This window comes from Gobio gobio (assembly GCF_949357685.1).
Source record: "Gobio gobio genome assembly, chromosome: 15".
Lineage (NCBI taxonomy): Eukaryota > Metazoa > Chordata > Actinopteri > Cypriniformes > Gobionidae > Gobio > Gobio gobio.
Window position 1 is genome coordinate 40442630 of NC_137108.1, and position 20289 is coordinate 40462918.

Here is a 20289-nt window from a genome sequence, read left to right on the forward strand (position 1 = left end):
CCTACAACATGACTATGATCCGTAGGGTTGAATCTGCAAACATCAAAAAAAAAATCAATCCATCACTGATGCGGTTAACAAATGACACCATGAGAGATCCATTTAACTTATGCTCATCGACATGAATTCTCGTGAATTACATTATAACTCAGACTATATAACTGCCAAAAAAACTCTAGTTGGACTAGTTCAATGACAAATACACCTCAAAGTGACCTTTACTACCAAAGGGCAGGGCACCAAAGTGATGATACTCAGAGGTTGAATGAGTTTGCCGAAATTGTGGTTAATGGCTTTAACTACGATCCCTTACAAGACAAAGCAATTAACGTTTAAGATGGTTGCTGTAAACGTTGCTCCATTTCCCGATGCAATTTCCTTGTAATTCCTCGATTTGATATGTAAATGAATTATGTTGCTGTGGATCAACGCAAATGAACTTACTTCTGGATTCGAGTCAATAAAAAAAAAAAAAACTCCACTCAGGTCACTAAAACCCTTTCTCATCTGGCAGTTTAGACAAGCAATCGGACAAGTTTGTACCTTAAAATTTGCATAAATTACGATACACTTTAATAGCCTGCACAATCTCAATGGAGAACATACTTCAGTGTATACTGTTATCATCCACAAAGCCACATGTTGACCCCGCACGCAAGCCACGCTTTAGAGGAAAAGCTTGTTAGGAGCCACATCCAAATCGATGTGTTAGGCTATATGCCATCTGATGAGTGAAGGGATTTGTCCTGATAGAGTAAGGGCAAAGTCACACAGGGACAGACGGACAGAAAGGGAGGTGGGCTATGGAAAAAACAGCACTTTCCTACTCTACCGTTTATCGTGAATTTCCACAGCAAGAAGGGCGCTTTCCACTGTTTGCAAGAGCCTAAATGTAGCTTATGCTGTTCATCAAAGAACTCAGAGGCATACATAAACAGGGAGACGCACAGTATATAAACTGTGTACTTGTAAGTGTGCGTCTCCTCTCCTCCCAGAGCTATCAAATTTAGGAGTATGTTGCAAGATGAATGGGGAATACTGCCTCAGGTGGTCTCTGAAAAGACTAACAAGCTTGCGTCCATCCCAGTTTAGTTTATGTCAGCTACAAGAAATGAGAGAGGTGACATTTACAGCAACTACAATCCTGTACACCAACCAATAAGAACTTCTCACAAAGCAACTTCATCGAATACACACCTAAAAGTTGTTAAAACTTGCCTTGCGTGCTTGATGTCTTGTCATTGCTGAACTTCTAAATATAAAAAGCTATAAGAACAAGCCTTTTTTGAACCATTGACCATCTTTTTAAATGAAGAGATTCATTTTCACGTTTTCAAGCAAAGAAAGACCCCTTTAAAATAATTCCACAGTACGTTTACAGTTGTTGCAAGATTTTGTACAATGAAGTTAGTTAGTCTATTCAGAGGCCTGTGTCACTCAGCCACGGACACCAAAAGAAATCCAAAAACAGAGCTGGTCACATAAAAATAAATGGGGCCAAAAAACAAAAAGAAACAAGAGGGTAGATTAATGCATGCTCAAGCCAGATGTTTGGAAAAGAGCACAAAAATGCATGAAAACTGTTTAGAAGATTCCGGGAAAAGAGAAAGAAGAGACAAGCTACGTTGTAACTAAACGTCTTATGCATCTATAAAGACGTCTCAAATAAGACAATCTTTTTTCTTTATTATAAAAACCTCCAAGACAGAAAGGTGATTGCACAAAGTAGTTCCAAGAAGCCTAAATCCAAGATTCACCAACAAACCAAATGATTCCACCCATTTTCCCTCAGGGAAAAAATCTACATGATCTATAATCAAAGCATGAATTTGAACTAAACACGGTGAAAATATGCATGTTAAAACCATTCCCAAAGTTGACAACGTATAATGATGCAGTGAGATGGCAACATGCAGAAGAAGAGCAGAAGCAGAAGTGTGTCCATTTTGAACCGGCATTGCTACTTCAGCACCACAGCAGAAACCTTGCAGAAAACGCTATGGAGATGAAGGGTGTAGGCATAGCCAGATTTATCCACACACTGGGCTAGACCTGGGTATATGTGCCACATCCAAATGTATTCTTGAGGTGGATAGTAAGAATCGGCCATAAATCGCCCTCCAAGCAACACGCTTGTGAACGCATGAACATTATGAAGAAAATTGTAACGTCACCCTATATACAGAGATCCTTGGAATAAACTCGCTGTTTTATTCGCAAAATATGACATAGGACGGTCGTATGTTTTGTGAAACGGTAAATATACTAACCAAATGCGTTGAAAACCAGCAAGATTATCTGTCAAATTTCGATAGCATCCAGGCATTCTGTGCACAAGATTTGCATCCCATGCAACACCGCAGTTTTGCATTAATGTAATTGTGGCCGAACTGATGCTCTTGGATTTTTCCTTTTTTTGAACAACCATTAAATGACGACTGGGTGTCTAAACAAACGTGATGGGCTAACCTGACTCATCAATCTGAGTAATGAAAAGCGAAAACCAAAAGATGCATTGAAGGTCTCATAATCGAACATGTTCATGGGTGCATGGCTGCAAACGCGGTTCATGCAATGGATTTGACTGATGCTTATTTTGTACATATAGATGACAGAATAAGCTGTTTAATACTCGAAAGGGTCCAAACCAGATCAGGAAAGATATATTGCACGGTTTTAATCATTGCAAATCACATCCTGACAAGCAACCTGGCTGCCATGAGTTGAGCCGCTGCTCTCTGGATGGCACAGGAGGATCACGTTTAAATACCTGCCCGTGGTCTTTTCCATCTGACCCAGTTTACATGAAGTATAAAGCCGAATATGTCCCCACTCCCTCCCTATTCCCCTGCCCAAAGCCCCGGCCTGTGCATCAGGCATCTTCGGGAACACGGTGTATTGCGAGGAATAAGGAGGGAACAGGCTGAGCCCTATGAGAGCATCGCGTAAAAAGACGATACTAGTGTGTCTGCATGTAAAGAAACCAACTGTAGTCTTACCTCAGCTTCGTGTCCAGCTTCCTGAAGCAGCCATTACCAGTATTCCCCCTCTACCGTCCGAACCTCCGCCACACAGGTACCGGGGCGGACCGAAAAACCGGCAAAACGACCCCCCTCCCCCCGAACCGCCACCCCTTCGGACGGGTTGCTGCGATCGTCTTCCGAAAAGACGAAACACGCACGTTATCGCCTTGTCGTCGCTCTACAAGCCCTCTTCAGCACATTTGTCTTTCTTTTCACAGTCCCCCAAAAGCACAGATGAGCGCGACAGGAGCGTCTTCAAACCCCCGGCGCGGCCAACCGCCAGTTCGATGAGCAGCAGAACATGCAACCGTGACAACCGCCGCAATATTCCGCCTTGACTTGGTGTGTCCCGTCTGCTCGCTCAGAAACAAATCGCGGCAGTAACGGTGGTGGTGTGTGGGTCTCGGCGGCTAGCGCTCAGGCTAACCGCGATCACATCGCCCAGCAGCGGCAGTATAGTAGCGGGTCGCTCGCGGTGGTGGTGTTGCAGCAGCAGCAGCAGCAGCGAGGGGGTGGAGGGGTGAGAAGAAGAGTGATTAAATGAAAATGGAAAAAGAAAGAAAAACGAATGAACTAAAAACCGGGGTTTCTTCGTCGCACCGCTACAATTAGCGATGTGCATTCGCCAGGGACCCCCCCTCACTGCCCGTTAATCTCGGATCGGCTCCGCGGCTGCTTGTCGCTTAGAGAGGGTCTGCACGGTAAAGCGCGTCCCCGCTACAAAGCGCGCTCGCTTCGGAGTGTGTGCAGTGTTCACAAAATGGCCGCCTAAACAAACCCGACAACGGGCTGCACCCAGCGGCTGTTAGCGTGATTTGCCTCGGCATTTGCCTGTGCAGGGGAGGAAAACGATGCTTTTACGGGAACAATAATTTAGAAAACGCGCACTGGAGTGACTTTTTGGCCCGTTTTAAGCTATTAGAAATTGATAGGTTGCTTGGAGCCAATGCAAATGAACAATGCCGAGGCAGTGGAGATGTGAAGCGGCTTACTTACAGAGCTAATCTGCGACCATAAATGGTTATGGCTAAGAAAACTTTTTAATCTTAATTTAGCTCAATACTTATATTTCGGCACAACCGATGTGTGGACAAGACAATGATGTGATGGATTACTTGTAAAGTTTTCACATATATATTTTCATAATGCGTCAATTTACTTTTTTACTTTAAAACAGTTTAAACTAGCTTAAGATGGTTTGCTGGTTGCAGTCTGTCCAGATCTTAGTTTTAAAAAGAGGTTTGGGGCATTTCCAGCTGGTCAAACTGGAAGACCAGCTAACAACGAACCAGTTTCGTATGTTATTTTCTGCAAAAGGCGCATCCCGTTAACTTGAATATTATTTTAAAATACTTTGTGACCATATTTTTGACTTTGCAGATGAACAAATTGATGTGAAGTTCGTTATGCACTTCATGAGCTTTTAAAAAAGTGCAAAAGGATATTAAACCACTTTTGTCATATTGTTTAGCATATTGTATCGTCACATTAACAGGCTATAGACACTAAACGTTAAACATGTAACATGTAAGAAAACATGTAACGTTACCTATATATTTATTAAATGTATGTGTTCTTTATGTTACATTGAGTCGCACCGTGAACGCGCATCATTAGAATAACGTTGAGGTGCTCTTTCAGGAAAGCTTTATGGCGGAGGAGGTCGTGCAGTGGATGTGAAACCGATTAAGTTAACCGAAGTCTTTATACATCCTCTTTCATCACCATTACATGAATTCCTCATTGTTCCAGTCCGAGGGCACAATTTAAAACGGCCTGAATGTGTCATGTGTGCCAATGGGATAAAAAGACAAGGTCACAAATGTGACCAACTCCCCCCACGCAAGACATTCAAACCAAACATATTTACAGGTGTCTATTGTTCATAACCTTTTAGTCGCATTGTAAGCTTGAACATTCACACGTCTGCAGGGTTTTTGTGGGAACTTTCAGACTAAACGTGAAAATGATCCTTATGCCCCTCTCTCTGTAGTTTCTTCATGTGCGAGAACTACCGTAGTTTATGACAAAACGCGAAGGTATACATTTGAAATTGGATGTAAAATTAATGGGCCGCCAGGTCAACCTAGGTTACTAAAATTTAAACATGCAGGAAGTTCGTCATCAAATTCAAGGTGAAAGTTCATAGCGCTACCTTTACCTCTGCATTACATTCCGATCCGACGCCATCTAGTGGTCTACTAAAACAGTACAGTCAGATGAAAACTAGATACAAACTTTTTCAGGGCTTTTTAAAGTTTTTTTAAAAATAAAAATAAACGAATACTTTTATTAAGCACTGATGCATTCCATTGATCAAAAGTTACACTAAAGATATTTACAATGTTACAAAGAATTCTACAAATAAATGCTGTTATTTTATAGATGCTCTTCATAAAAATAATAATAATAAAACTAACCGTTTTCAACATTAATAAGATTTTTTTTTTTTTGCGGACCAAATCAGCGTATTAGAAGATATGTGAGGGGATCATGTGACTGAAGACTAAAGAAATTCTGACAATACAAAATGATTTAATATTTCAAAATTAGTTTTACTGTATTTTTGATCAAATAAATGCTTCCTTGGTGAGCATAAGAGATGTCTTTCAAAAACATAAAAAAATCTAACCCACCTCAAACTTTTGAACAGTAGAGACAGAGATGAGACGCCCTGTTTACATATTGTAGAAAACGGTAGTGTTGCATTTTAAGCCTGGACAATAATAACATGCACATGATGCCATATTAATGTATCTACATACTTTGTGATGGAGCTTATATTACATTACTGTAGAATTTAAGGCATAAACCAGGCCAAGGAATGTTGACATTAACATGGTTAACAGAGTTGCCAAAGAGTAATACACTGAGGTAGGTTTTGTACAAGAAAGCATATAAAGCAACATTTTGTGCTGCTTTACAGAAACACTCAACATTCAGTCACTTTTCTTCTGGTTGTATTTTATTAACTGTTATTTCATAAATGAATACACGAAATGTACATTTTTAAAGTTACATTTTATATTTATTCAATAAACTAAAATATTTCCTGTGCAATATCATCCTTTGACAAGGTATAATGTGTCTTCTCCAGTTCCACACACCAGTTACCCTGATCATGGTAGCTCCTAAGCACTTTTACACCTGCCACACCAAAACACAGCTCTTCCAGCTCTCCCTGCTGGAAGACATGATAAAAGCGGTGAAATACGGGCCTCTGGCTTGTGTTGTCCACAGGAACATCTGTGCTACTACTTGCTGCTCCCTTGTTCTTGTCCGCATTACCTTTTAAGTGCCACGGCACCAGGAGATCTTGGGAAAGGAAAGCTGTGCGGTTAGTATGGACATGGATTCTGGCTTGTGTCGCATTCCCAAAACCGTCCTCCGTGCATTTCATGTCTGAACTCATTTTCCCATCATGCTCCTCTTGTTGGTTTGGCTTATTTTCTTCAGTTTTAAGCTCCTTGCCATTCTCCGTGATGGTTTCAGTTGTTCTTTCTTTCAGATATTTTGATTTCTGGTTGTTGTATTCCTGCTCCATAGCCCAAACGTAGATCAGAGCTCTTCCTCCCACTTTTAATAACCGGATCAGCTCTCTGACAGCGGCCTGTCTTCTCTCCTAAGAACACAAGCAGTTTGTTCAGCATCATGTACAAATTTGCACATTTCTTTTTGCCAATTCTTGACAAAGGTTTTCTTTATTTTCCCATTTCAACTACTACATCTCACATGGACATTTCCGCATTTACCTATATATATTTGGCAGATGCTTTCATCCAAAGCAAGTTATAATGAATTTAAGAGGTACATTTAGTCAGTTCATGTATTCTCTTGAAATCAAACCATTGACCTTGGTGTTGCCAAGACCATGCTCAACTTTTTCTGAGATAAAAAGGCTCATGTACTATGAGAATATTTTAGGAGAAAAAATAATTGATTGAAAATAAACCGCTAGAACACCTCATTCTAAACGTCAGACAAATAAATTGCTGTCATGGGAAGCCAGATAGATACTAAACACCAGAAGAACTAACAATAACAATATCAAAGTAAAATGTATTAAAGTTTGACAAACAGTTAAAACACTCACTACTGTGCAAAAGTTTGCAGTATGTGAGATTTTTTTAGTGTTTATGAAAGAAGTCTTATGGTCACAAAGCATGCATTTATCTGATCAAAAAGGTGGTAAAACAGTTTTTTTTGTGTGTGAAATGTTATTCAGATTTAAAAGAACCAGTTTCTCTTTTAATAGTTTTTAAAATGTTATTTATTCCTGTGATGCAAAGCTGAATTTTCAGCATCATTACTCCCGACTTCAGTGTCACTTGATCCTTCAGCTAATATGCTGATTTGTTGATCAAGAAACATTTCTTATTATCAATGTTGAAAACAGTTGTGCTGATTGATATTTTAGTGGAAACCGTGATACCATGTTCTTTGATGAATAGGAAGTTCAAAAGAACAGCATTTATTTGAAACTAAAATCTTTTGAAACCATGTAGAAGTCTTTACTGTAACTTTTGATCAATTTGATACGTCCTTGCAGAATTTTTTTTTATTTGTTCGATGAATACATTTACCACTAGCCTGACGTCGTCATACTCAATTCTAGTCAGAATATGAGTCTGATACTGCTCCGTTGGGCTGTGATTATGGGGCGTGTTTCAACCGAACCAGGAAAGATCTCAATTGGATAGACCTACAACCAATCAGAGCAACGGAGCGACGCATAACGTTAGTTATCAAATGTCAACAGAACTCAACTGCACTGTGTTGCCATGTCCGCGGGTTGAAGCGACCCCAATTATGTGAAATACAGACCCAGGAATGCAAATTTTAGCTGGCATCCCTGCCAAAATAGCACATATTTTACCCCCCAAATGCCTTTCCCCCCTGGACAACCCCCCTGGAAAGCTATTGGGCTTGTTTTTGGCTAGTTTCGCGGAATGTTAGCAATTGGGCGTGTTTTGTTGTAAAGACTTGGCAACCCTGTCTGCACGCACGCTGGAATACGTTAGAAGAAAAAGATGAGTGAACGATCTTTGCCGGTGTTGTAAAATAAGGATACACAGAGTACTTACCAACACCATAATTTCTGAGAGAAATAGTAAAAGTGAACGCATATACAAACAAGTTCTCCGTTTAGGATTAGAACAAATTCAACCCAAGCACCTTTGATGACGTGGATGATTACGTTACTGTTGATCATCTGTCCATCATCGTCTAAAGCCCGCCCTGACAATTTCATTGGTCCGAACAGCTTCTGTTCGGGCATAATTTCTTCTCTACCGATCAAGTCCAGACCGAACTGCCCGTGTAAAAATGTTGTGGGCGGGGCTAAGTTCGGCTGGCATCCAGGCTAATTTACCACAGTAGCAGAGTGAGATATAAATTTACATGTGTGTGAGAGATCCGCTTGTTTGTGTGAAGTGTTGATCTAGAGCTGAACGAATAAATCAAAATCACGTTTTGGTTTTAGTGCGATTCTTTTTAATCGTTTTAATTGAAGTATATGCGCAGCATCTTTTATGGTGAAGCACAGCAGCACTGTGATCAGAGCGAATTGATCGGTTCCCAGTAAATGCTGCTCTGTCTCTGGAAGCGCTGTGTGTTTGAGTCACTTAAAAGAGTTGCTTTCTTAAATACACATTTTATAACATCTCTCCAAACTTGATAATTCAAGTATTCACAAAACTGTTGTCCAACAAAAGAGAACATTTAATGACGCTTTACGACAACACACTTTATAAAGTCAGAGTCGAGTGTTTGAAATAACTTCCTTGTGTGATTTGGCGTGGCTTCATATCACAGAATGAGATAGAAATGATATTATTTTATAGTATTCTATACAATGATAAAGGCTATGTCGATTAGCATTGCATTATAAATATACTTTATCCATATGAAAATACCTGAGATGTCTAGAAGAACACAGATGTCTTCATGTTTCATCGGTCAAAACGTCTCTATCTGCGTTTGTATGTGTACTCACTAATGCTCAATACCGCATATTGGGTAAAATGAGAAAATTATATTTCTCTTTAAAGAAATTTTAAATTAAACATGCAAACCGAAGAAAAAAAAATCTCCAGTGTAGTGAAGATTGTTTTTTTTCTCTCAGTGGATGCTTAAGATTTCCTGACAAAAATGTAACAAATTACCACCGCAGCTGTATATCATTATAAAGTCATATTATATAATAAAATGTTAGACATGATTTTTAATGATTTATAAAAAAAAATGAGTTTGAAAAAAAAAAATGGTCTGCCTATAAGTGAAGTGAAGTGACATGTGGTCAAGTATGGTGACAATGGTGTACTCTGCGTTTAACCCATCCAAGTGCACACACACAGTAGTGAACACACGCACACCGTGAACACACACCCGGAGCAGTTGGGGTTCGGTGCCTTGCTCAAGGGTCTCACCTCAGTCATGGTATTGAGGGTGGAGGAGGGAGCTGGTAATCCACTCCCCCCACTCACCCCTGCCGGACCTGAGACTCGAACCGCAACCTTCCGGTTACAAGTCCGACAAGTCCAAAAAATTGTGTCTGTCCTTAAATTAATTCAGTTATAACTAAAAGTTTCTTAAAGATAATGCTGTAAACTATATAGGGAGCCCTTACTTACATATTGCTATTAAAGATTAACAACAGAGCCCAAACTATTAGCCTAAATTAATTTGCTATTTATTTTTATCTAAATCTAATTATTATTATTTTTTCTCCAATTCGTTGTTGAAATATAATCATTTAGTGGCTGTAATTTTCATGACAGGTTTATTTAAACATACATTAAATAAACAAGACATCACTAACAGGCTAAGTAGTATATAATGAATATATATAGGCTAATATAACGAATATATAGGCTAATATAGTGCATGTATTCAGTGAAAGAGTTAATCTCTCTAGTGAACTCACAGCTGTGGACACTGAATGACTTCTGAGGTAAACGTGATTCTACATGACATTGTTTACAAGCTGTTTTATTGTCTTTCCACGGTTGAAACACAGATGGAGCGATTACACAACATATGATACGTTTCAGTAAGTTGTAATGTATCCTCAACATACCATAAGATATTAATTTATGTTTATTCTTTAGGAAGAGATGATCGCGCTGCCGCTTGAAGTTGAACTGATCCGCGTCTATCAGTCACGTCACATTATAGAGCGTTAAAACGGCATTTATCGTTTGAATTTCGTGATGAAATGGACTGAATACTCAATATGTTCGTGTGGGAACTCAGATTGAAGTGTGTTCCACGCTTTAAACAAGCCGTCTGTTAACTGTTAAAGATTGCATAACCGTTCGGTACACGCGCCCACTGTACTGAAAGCCCTGTACCGAAACGGTTCAATACGATTACGTGTACCGTTACACCCCTAATGTATACTGTATATATACAACCCCAAATCAGAAAAAGTTGGGACAGTATGGAAAACGCAAAAAAAAAAAAATTCAATATGAACACAAAATATTTCATGTTTTGTCTGGTCAACTTCATGTCATTTGTAAATATACATCCTTTCCTGTTATTCAGACCTGCAACACATTTCAAAAGAAGTTGGGACAGGAGCAATTTAGGGCTAGTAATGAGGTAAAATGGTTAAATAATGATGTGATTTGAAACAGGTGATGTCAACAGGTGATTGTAATTATGATTTGGTACAAAAGCAGCATCCAAGAAAGGTCTAATCCTTTAAGAGCAAAGATGGGCCGAGGATCGTCAGTTAGCCAACAAATACGTGAGAAAATTATTGAAATGTTTAAAAACAATGTTCCTCAAAGAAAGATAGGAAGAGATTTGGATATTTCACATTCAACAGTGCATAACATAATTAAAAGATTCAAGGAATCTGGAGGAATTTCAGTGCGTAAAGGACAAGGGCGCAAGCCTAAGCTGAACAACCGTGATCTCCGATCCCTCAGGCGGCACTGCATCAAGAATCGTCATTCATCTATAAGCGATATCACCACATGGGCTAAGGACTACTTTGGCAAACCTTTGTCAAGTACCACAATACGTAGTTACATCCACAAATGCTGTTTCACTAAACGAGGTTCGGGAGGAACATGTCAGATAATTGACACAGGTGGAGAGTACTCAGCTAATCAACAAAGAGGTATATATATACGCAGCCGTCCTACCTCCATTTTGTTGACAGTTTTTCAGCATCCCTCCACCACCCCTTCTCCACATCTTGCCCTATCTTTTAGTTCTAAACAACTTACAGACGGGGGGTACTCTGGGTTCGGGCCGAAGTCCGAGCTCGAAGCCCTCCCCCCCGGACAGCACGCCAAATACGCAATTCAATTAACTCTCTACAAATTATATGTAAGTGTGAACTCGTGAAATGCCAGTTAAAACTGTACTGTGCCAAAAGGAAGCCCTATGTTAACAGTGTCCAGAAGCACCGTCGACTTCTCTGGGCTCGGAGGCATCTGGGATGGACCATCACACAGTGGAAACGTGTACTGTGGTCAGATGAATCAGTATTTGAGGTATTTTTTGGGAGGAATGGACGCCGTGTGCTCCGGACCAAAGAAGAAAAGAATCATCCAGACTGTTACCAGCAACAAGGCCAAAAGCCAGGGTCTGTCATGGTATGGGGTTGTGTCAGTGCCCTTGGGAAAGGTAACTTGCACTTCTGTGAAGGCACCATTAATGCTGAAAAGTACATAGAGATTTTGTAGCATAATATGCTGCCTTCAAGAAGCCATCTTTTCCAGGGACATCCATGCATATTTCAACAAGACAATGCAAAACCACATTCTGCACACATTACAAAGTCCTGGCTGCGGAGGAAGAGGGTACGGGTACTTGGTACTTGACTGGCCTGCCTGCAGTCCCGACCTGTCACCAATAGAGAATGTGTGACAACAAAGGCCCCGTACTGTTGCCCACCTTAAGACTTGTTTGCAGGAAGAATGGGACAAAATTACTCCTGAAACACTTCATCACTTGGTGTCTTCAGTCCCTAAACGTATTTTAAGTGTTGTGAAAAGGAATGGCAACATTACAAAGTGGTAAATGCTTTACTGTCCCAACTTTTGTTTAAATTTGTTGCAGGTCTGAATGACAGGAAAGGATGCATATTTACAAATGACATGAAGTTGACCAGACAAAACATGAAATATTTTGTGTTCATATTGTCTGCAATGAAATACAAGTCAAAGGAAATTTAGAAATCACTTCCTTTTTTTTTTTTTTTTTTTCGTTTTCCATACTGTCCCAACTTTTTCTGATTTGGGGTTGTATATCTTACTGACTCTAAACTTTTGAGCAGTAGTTTACATTAGACCAGAAAGACAAACGCTGTGTTAGGGTGTTAAAGCAAATTGTTGCTCAATTCACATATAATGGCGTTATTTCTCACGTAGAATCAAAAATAAGTGTTTGTTCCCTAAATTAGCGAGGTTGCTCACCTGTGTGGAGAAATGATGAATGACTGCAATGGAGATGCAGGCATCACAGCAGCCATTGTGCAGGGGGACAGACAGCGCATCTGACACGAATGCCTCATGACCTCGTTCAATGCAGATCTGCACCAGATTAGCACTGCGGTCGCAGCCCATCTACAGATGGACAGACGATAGAGGTTCCATCACAGTTATTTAGGGGGTTAAAGTAATCGAAATGATCATAATTGTACGTGATAACCATGACATGTCCGACCAAGTTTGTCACTTTCTGGTAAAGTCTGCTGTGTTGTATTACATACCGATACCACTTCAGGGTTGATCCCCAGGTATTTGCCGTTGCCACATCCGATGTCTGCCAGAACACTACCAGGTGGCAGGGACAGCAGGAAATCTCGCACCTGAGGCCACGGTGAGTGTCGTGTGCTGCTGAAGTGGGAGGAAATCTCTTCATAGACCTGATGGACATACTGCGACTCCAAACGACACGCATCGCCTTCAGCAACAGGCACAGTGGGTGGAGAGGGCAGCCGCTGGCTATCGCATGCAGACGGATAGGCTACAAGAAATAAACAGACTCTTTTCATAAATCTACAAAAATACACAAATGCAAAGAGATTCACTTTTGTTCGAAAATTTAGGGTCAGTATATGATTCTTTTTGAAAGTCTCTTATGCTCATCAAGGCTGAATTTATTTGATCAAAATATAGTAAAAAACGTGATATTGTGGAATATTATTACAGCTTAAAATAACGGTTTTAATATAGAATTTATTACTGTTATGCAAAGCTGAATTTTTAGCATCATTACTCCAGTCACATGATCCTGCAGAAATCATTCTAATATGCAGATTTGGTCCTCAAGAAACATTTATGATTTTTATCAATGTTGAAAACAGTTGTGCGCTGCGTAATATTTTAATGGAAACTGTGTGGAAACCATATAAATGTCTTTAATTGCACTTCTGATTTGTATTTTTCGTCAGGGTTCTTCAAAAGAACAACATTAGAAATAAAAATCTATTGTCGCATTATAAATGTCTGTCACTTTCTTTTGATCAATTAAACCCTCTAATGCAGGGGTCTCAAACTCATTTTACCTAGGGGCCGCTGGAGGTAGACTCTGGGTCAGGCTGGGCCGCATCAAGTATTACACATAAAAAGTGTTTAAAGTATTCCAAAAAAAAGTAGCACTACTGATCCAATCTTCTCAATCTTTATTATTAACAGTTCTTCAACATGAATGTTTCTTCTGAATTTGAACGAAAATATAGCCTATAGAAATTACATCATGTAATATGAAATAATGAATGATCTTAATTTTATTTTAAATAATAGACTAATTCACAGCAAGGCCGTAACCAGGTCATACAGAACAGTGAGCGAAATTCTAGGTCTAATTCTAGTTGGGAAATAATCTTTTTGGGACTATTTGTAAACAATATTTGCATTAATTTGTCAAATATATTATGAGTCCCGATATTCTTCACATGAGTGAGTGAATAAATACATAGATCCGCAAAAGACTTTAGAATTCTCTAGTGGTCTGGTGGTAGAATTTGTGTCAACCGTGTCAAAGGTTCCGGGTTCTAATCCCCTCTCATATAGTTTTTCTTCATTAAAATCAAAGATGTTCATCAATGATTGTATAATAAGACCGTGGACACGTTTGCATTTTGTTTTGTTATTTCACCGGAAAGAATAGAGTCTCTCTCAGCAACGGCATTAAGCGATAGATTGACGCGCTCGTCTGTGTGTGAAGACTGAGCAGTGTGCACGAGCCAAAAGAGAACGTAAACCCTGCATACCTTGATTTGATTGGCTATCTCAATCATTTTGACATTGACGAGTGCTGTTAGAGCACATTCGTTTCAACCGTCTGATCAGCTTCGTTCGTCTGTTCCTGTCAATCACGCGGTGTCTTACCAATTATACTGCACGAGGGAGGGGCGAGCCAACTCTCTCTCTCTCACACACACACACACACAAAGGAGGCAGCAAGCGTGGCAAGCGCTACACACGCAACGACTCAGCAAAAAGGTGCTTTTCAGAGCAACGCGCGGGCCGCACTAACACTAAAATTTGAAGTCAAGAACGGGGCCACAAAATATCATCCTGCGGGCCGCGAGTTTGAGACCCCTGCTCTAGTGTTTCTCATTTCAGGGTCACACTCATACACCTCCCATTCAAAAGTGGCCAAACACCTCAAATGTCATTTTTTCCCCCAGGAAAAACCTTGTATTATATTTTTGTTCAATAATTTTTATTATATTGTATTTTAAGGGAATTTTATGGTACTAATATTTATGCAATATTATGATCCATTTATTTTACAATTCAATACAATAAATAAATCCATAAAATTTGTCCAATATTTTCTGTATCATGGCTGATTTGTCCGCTCAAATTATCTGTATTTTCTTTTTTTTGGCAATTATTTTTATGGAAGCCATTTTTGACCACAAGTAGTACAAGAGTGACTATTTTCTTTAGGACCATTTAACCTTTTCAAATCATGTCCACAATTTTGTGTGTTCACATAGTAACATTCCGATGTAGTATTTTTTTATAATCCAACACAAACTGTTGCAAAATAAAAGCATTTAATATTAGCAAAAAAATCGAACTGACCCCAAACTTTTTGAACGGTACTGTACTAGGATAAGAATTTTAAAAATGTAGCTCACCACAGTTGCAGGGTGTATGCCGGATTTTTCGGAAGGTCAGCGATATCCTGGTACCACGGCGGCTCAGAGTCAGATTACTCAAGTCAGAGGTCATGACCCCTGACCCTCCAGCTTCCAACACTGGTACCACATCATACTTCCGAGGTGTTATGCTGACATGAAACACACACAAAACATGTTCATCTGTCCCTAGAATAAAGAATTTATAATTATGTTATATATATTATATATTTTTTTTTTTTAATCAATGAACATATGGGCTGTATTGTTTGCATATTTTTGGGCATAAAGTGTATTTAGAGGGTTGATTACATATTGCGGTTTCTCACCCGTGAGTCCACAGATAACGGCTCTCTCCTTTCATCACTAGCAGACTTCGCTCTGGCAGCACCACGGCGACAGAACGTCCATCAGGATGTTTAAAGTCCATTACTGTCTATAGGAAAATGGGAGGAAAGACAGAGGAAAGATGTTAAACAGAGATATCCATCCATGTAGGAAAATCATGAGGTTCATCTTCCATCTCCATCTTTGTTTTGACAAAGGAAAATCGGATAATCAATAAAGTTGCTGTACCATAACCAATCAATAAGGCTACAAACAAGTCTGGTGTAACAGAACACTATCCCACACTGTATCACACTGGCCTACTCATAATACTGATGTATGAAAAAAACAATCCATAATAAATGACATTTTAGAGCTTTATTTATTCATACCTTTGCACCAAGACTCAAGGAAAGGATGGTGTCTTCGAATGCAGAGTGAGTGTCCACGTGAGGAGGAATTCCTGTAACAGACAATAGCGTTTACTCCTATAAACAGGCATAAATCTCCCCTCAGGTGTGTAAATACCTGATGTACTACCTTGTCCACTTTGGTATTGGTTTACAGTAAGCTGGTCTGGGACGACACTTATGTGGCCATCAGCCAAACATCTTCGTAGTAAAGCATCACATTCCGCAGGCAGGCCTGAAATGACAGGTGTCTATTCAATTTAAGATTATATTAGATATATCATACTTTGATATGTAAATACACTCACCTAAAGGATTATTGAGAACACCTGTTCAATTTCTCATTAATGCAATTATCTAATCAACCAATCACATGGCAGTTGCTTCAGTGCATTTAGGGGTGTGGTCCTGGTCAAGACAATCTCCTGAACTCCAAACTGAATGTCAGAATGGGAAAGAAAGGTGATTTAAGCAATTTTGAGCGTGGCATGGTTGTTGGTGCTAGACGGGCCGGTCTGAGTATTTCACAATCTGCTCAGTTACTGGGATTTTCACGCACAACCATTTCTAGGGTTTACAAAGAATGGTGTGAAAAGGGAAAAACATCCAGTATGCGGCAGTCCTGTGGGCGAAAATGCCTTGTTGATGCTAGAGGTCAGAAGAGAATGGGCCGACTGATTCAAGCTGATAGAAGAGCAAATTTGACTGAAATAACCACTCGTTACAACCGAGGTATGCAGCAAAGCATTTGGGAAGCCACAACACGCACAACCTTGAGGCGGATGGGCTACAACAGCAGAAGACCCCACCGGGTACCACTCATCTCCACTACAAATAGGAAAAAGAGGCTACAATTTGCACGAGCTCACCAAAATTGGAAAGTTGAAGACTGGAAAAATGTTGCCTGGTCTGATGAATCTCGATTTCTGTTGAGACATTCAGATGGTAGAGTCAGAATTTGGCGTAAACAGAATGAGAACATGGATCCATCATGCCTTGTTACCACTGTGCAGGCTGGTGGTGGTGGTGTAATGGTGTGGGGGATGTTTTCTTGGCACACTTTAGGCCCCTTAGTGCCAATTGGGCATCGTTTAAATGCCACGGCCTACCTGAGCATTGTTTCTGACCATGTCCATCCCTTTATGACCACCATGTACCCATCCTCTGATGGCTACTTCCAGCAGGATAATGCACCATGTCACAAAGCTCGAATCATTTCAAATTGGTTTCTTGAACATGACAATGAGTTCACTGTACTAAAATGGCCCCCACAGTCACCAGATCTCAACCCAACAGAGCATCTTTGGGATGTGGTGGAACGGGAGCTTCGTGCCCTGGATGTGCATCCCACAAATCTCCATCAACTGCAAGATGCTATCCTATCAATATGGGCCAACATTTCTAAAGAATGCTTTCAGCACCTTGTTGAATCAATGCCATGTAGAATTAAGACAGTTCTGAAGGCGAAATGGGGTCAAACACAGTATTAGTATGGTGTTCCTGATAATCCTTTAGGTGAGTGTATATTATATATATTACCATTCAAACGTTTGGAGATTATTAATACTTTAATTCAGCAAGGACACATTAAATTGATCAAAAGTGACAGTAAAGACATTATTTCAAATAAATGCTGTTTTTTTTTACTTTCTGTTCATCGAAGTATTGTGAAAATGTTTTGCATGGATCAATGTATCATACTTTCCACAAATATATTAAGCAGCACAACTGTTCAACATTGATAATAATAAGAAAGGTTTTTTTTTAGCACCAAATCTGCATATTAGAATGATCTCTGAAGGATCATGTGACACTGAAGACTGGAGTAATGATGCTGAAAATTCAGCTTTGCCACCACAGGAATAAATGGCATTTTAAAATATATTACATTAGAAATCAGTCTTTTCAAATGTTAATAATATCACAATATTACTGTTTTTCCAGTATTTTTGATCAAATAAATGTGGTCTTGGTGAGCATAAGAGACTTCTTTAAAAACATTAAAAACCAATTGTTGGATAATTTATCATCATCAAAATGTGGAATTTTTATACTTACCACCTGGTAAGGGCTTGTCTTTGTCCACGTTATTGTTATCATACCGAAACTCATATCCATAATGCTTCACTCTTCTGTGTTTCAAAGCTTTCTGCACTGATATACGAAAATAGAGAGAACATGTTAGTATTACTAATGAATATGTTAATAGCTTCATCAAAATATTATCTAAAGGAATATGTCTGCAATATGACAAAGATTTAAAACAAATTATTTAATCCTCTGATTTGCCATAAAACTGAATGAGGACATCAAGGGTGCTTCTCATTTCTTCTTTGTGCATCCTCGCGTCTTAGATCCACCCCCTTATGATGCGAGGGAAGGATACACCTGTGTATCCTCTTCGCTCATGACTTCTCAGGAAGCTTCCTCGCTCCTCGTGGTGCAATTACAGAATTGAGATGTCCTTCACAATGGACGGAGTGAGGAAACATCAATTTGAGAAGCACCCCAAGTATCTCTCACCCGTGACATCATCTGTATCTGGTGTCCAATCAACAGCCTGCAGTAGTTGCATCTCCTCCTCTGGAGACACAAAATCCTCCAACACAGACAGACCAGGAGGCAATGCACAGGATACACCCCTGTCACCGTCCACTGACAATCAAACATGAGATTAGAACGTTAGAAACACTGTTTAAAGCTCACTGAAAATGATATGATCTGTGATATGTGACGCACCTTTCTCGACATAGCTGAAATAAAGTGTCACACTTTGCTCCTCCTGACACTGCAGTGCTCGTCCATTGAGAAATGTATATGCATTCTGGCCTGCTTCAATTGATGAATATGTTACAAATGCATATGGTTTGGCTGGAGGGGTGAGGAGCGACTCAACAGTACCTCCCTCTTTAAGAACCTCCAGCAGCGACTCTCTGCTCACTCCATTCCCCAAACCTCCATTAGACACCACCAGATGCTACATAACAGACATTCATGAACATACACATTACTGATTGATTTTGAGTCATTTATGCAAAGCAAAGCACTTTGTCACCATTTGAGAGGCTTCATCAAGCTCACTGTTTATGTGAACATAAAATTTTAAATTACTGACCACTCAAGTTGACCACATCTTAAGCTTAAGTTATTTGGAAGCTTATTTGTATCCATGTTACAATCAAAGACAACTTAAACTTTTTTTCAATGTGGTTCACTATCATAGGTGGTGACTTGACAGGAGAAGCCACAAATCATTTATATCTTTCATAATTGTACTGCATTCGTTTAAAAGAAGTCGCAACAAACACCTTATATATGTCTACACTGTAAAATTAGTATTCAGAAATACGACGTACATAATGACAGGAATCTAGCAGTAGTATGTTACATATACACTATGTGACCGACTGTCTGAATCGATTTATACCTTTCTGGCAATTCAGCAAAAGAAGCTTCGTGGGTACCTTTGTGGGATGTGACACTGTGTTTATGCCCTCGTGTTTCAGTAATGTGTGACTGGTTTTAATTTGCCTTCGAAGCAGTTTTTTCTCCTCTTTAGTTCTCCTGGCACTTCTTGAGCTGTCCATGCTGTTCTCCATTGTGCTACCGCTTATTTGATCCCCTGTTCGCAGGATCTACACAATTGGTTCCTAGAGGCGTATGTTCCTGTCGTTTATCTGAAGACGTATTTGACTTTATAGTTTACATTCTTCGTCCCAGAGATTATAAACACACAACTTTAAAAGTGAACGTGAAAATTAGTTTTTACGTTGAAAAGGAAGCGTCATTTCCACTGAATACAGAGCCACATCGAACGCTAATTTACGCCATTTTCACAGGTCTTATCTAAATATAGCATTATCATTAAAAGCCTTTGACTAACGGAGGTGCTGAAATAGCTCCATTTTGGATTGTCATAACCGGTCAATATTATTGCGCATGAGAATCAAGTTTATATTCTTGAGATCGAGAACCCCCATATTAATTTTCAAACTTAATTTTTGAGCAACGAACTAAATAAACTGGCAACTGTACTAAAAGTTAATGATTTTGTTGAAAAATCTATTTACAGCTTCCTGCTTATGTTCACTAAAGTTCTGGACAAGGAAACATCTGGACCTTTAATTCAAGATTTCATTTCTTTAAATCACAACTCTAACTAGACATACTAATGCTCACCATATACCTTGTAGGGAAAAAAAGTTTGAATAAACCTAAAACAGTTTGCTGGTTTCAGATGAGTTTAGGGCACTTGTCAATAGGCCGGGACAAAACTAGATCAACAGCCTAGATCAGCAAACAAACCTAGGCTGGTTTAACAACTGCCTATTTTAGTATTGGTCACACAAATTTGCCTCAAAATGAGTATAAACATATCCAGCCCTTCTATTGTGGCTTTTTGAAATGGCAGAAA

At 39.5% G+C, this 20289-nt stretch overlaps 2 protein-coding genes across 4 annotated transcripts in view; both read right to left on the reverse strand.

Annotated features, from left to right (window-relative positions):
* The window catches only part of dyrk1b (dual-specificity tyrosine-(Y)-phosphorylation regulated kinase 1B), a 42984-nt gene extending 39293 nt beyond the window's left edge, over positions 1–3691 (reverse strand). Inside the window, exon 1 of the mRNA XM_079836644.1 lies at positions 3000–3691. The gene's annotated coding sequence lies outside the window, so the exon portion shown is untranslated. The remainder of the gene's footprint in view (positions 1–2999) is intronic.
* A 1869-nt stretch (positions 3692–5560) lies between these two features.
* On the reverse strand, positions 5561–19481 carry alkbh8 (alkB homolog 8, tRNA methyltransferase). Of its 3 annotated transcripts, XM_079836347.1 has the most exons (12): positions 19340–19481; positions 18615–18852; positions 18399–18530; positions 17934–18029; positions 16006–16110; positions 15858–15928; positions 15468–15574; positions 15139–15290; positions 12754–13010; positions 12458–12607; positions 6312–6645; positions 5978–6207 (listed from the first exon to the last, which is right to left on the reverse strand). In XM_079836347.1, exons 1-12 carry the CDS (start codon positions 19472–19474, stop codon positions 6155–6157), a joined length of 1830 nt encoding a protein of 609 aa, XP_079692473.1. In that variant the 5' UTR covers positions 19475–19481; the 3' UTR covers positions 5978–6154. The 3 variants fall into 3 exon arrangements, with proteins under 3 accessions (XP_079692472.1, XP_079692471.1, XP_079692473.1); XM_079836346.1 differs by having other exon boundaries at positions 5561–6645; XM_079836345.1 differs by having other exon boundaries at positions 5968–6645; positions 15994–16110.
* Between the last annotated feature and the right edge of the window lie 808 nt (positions 19482–20289).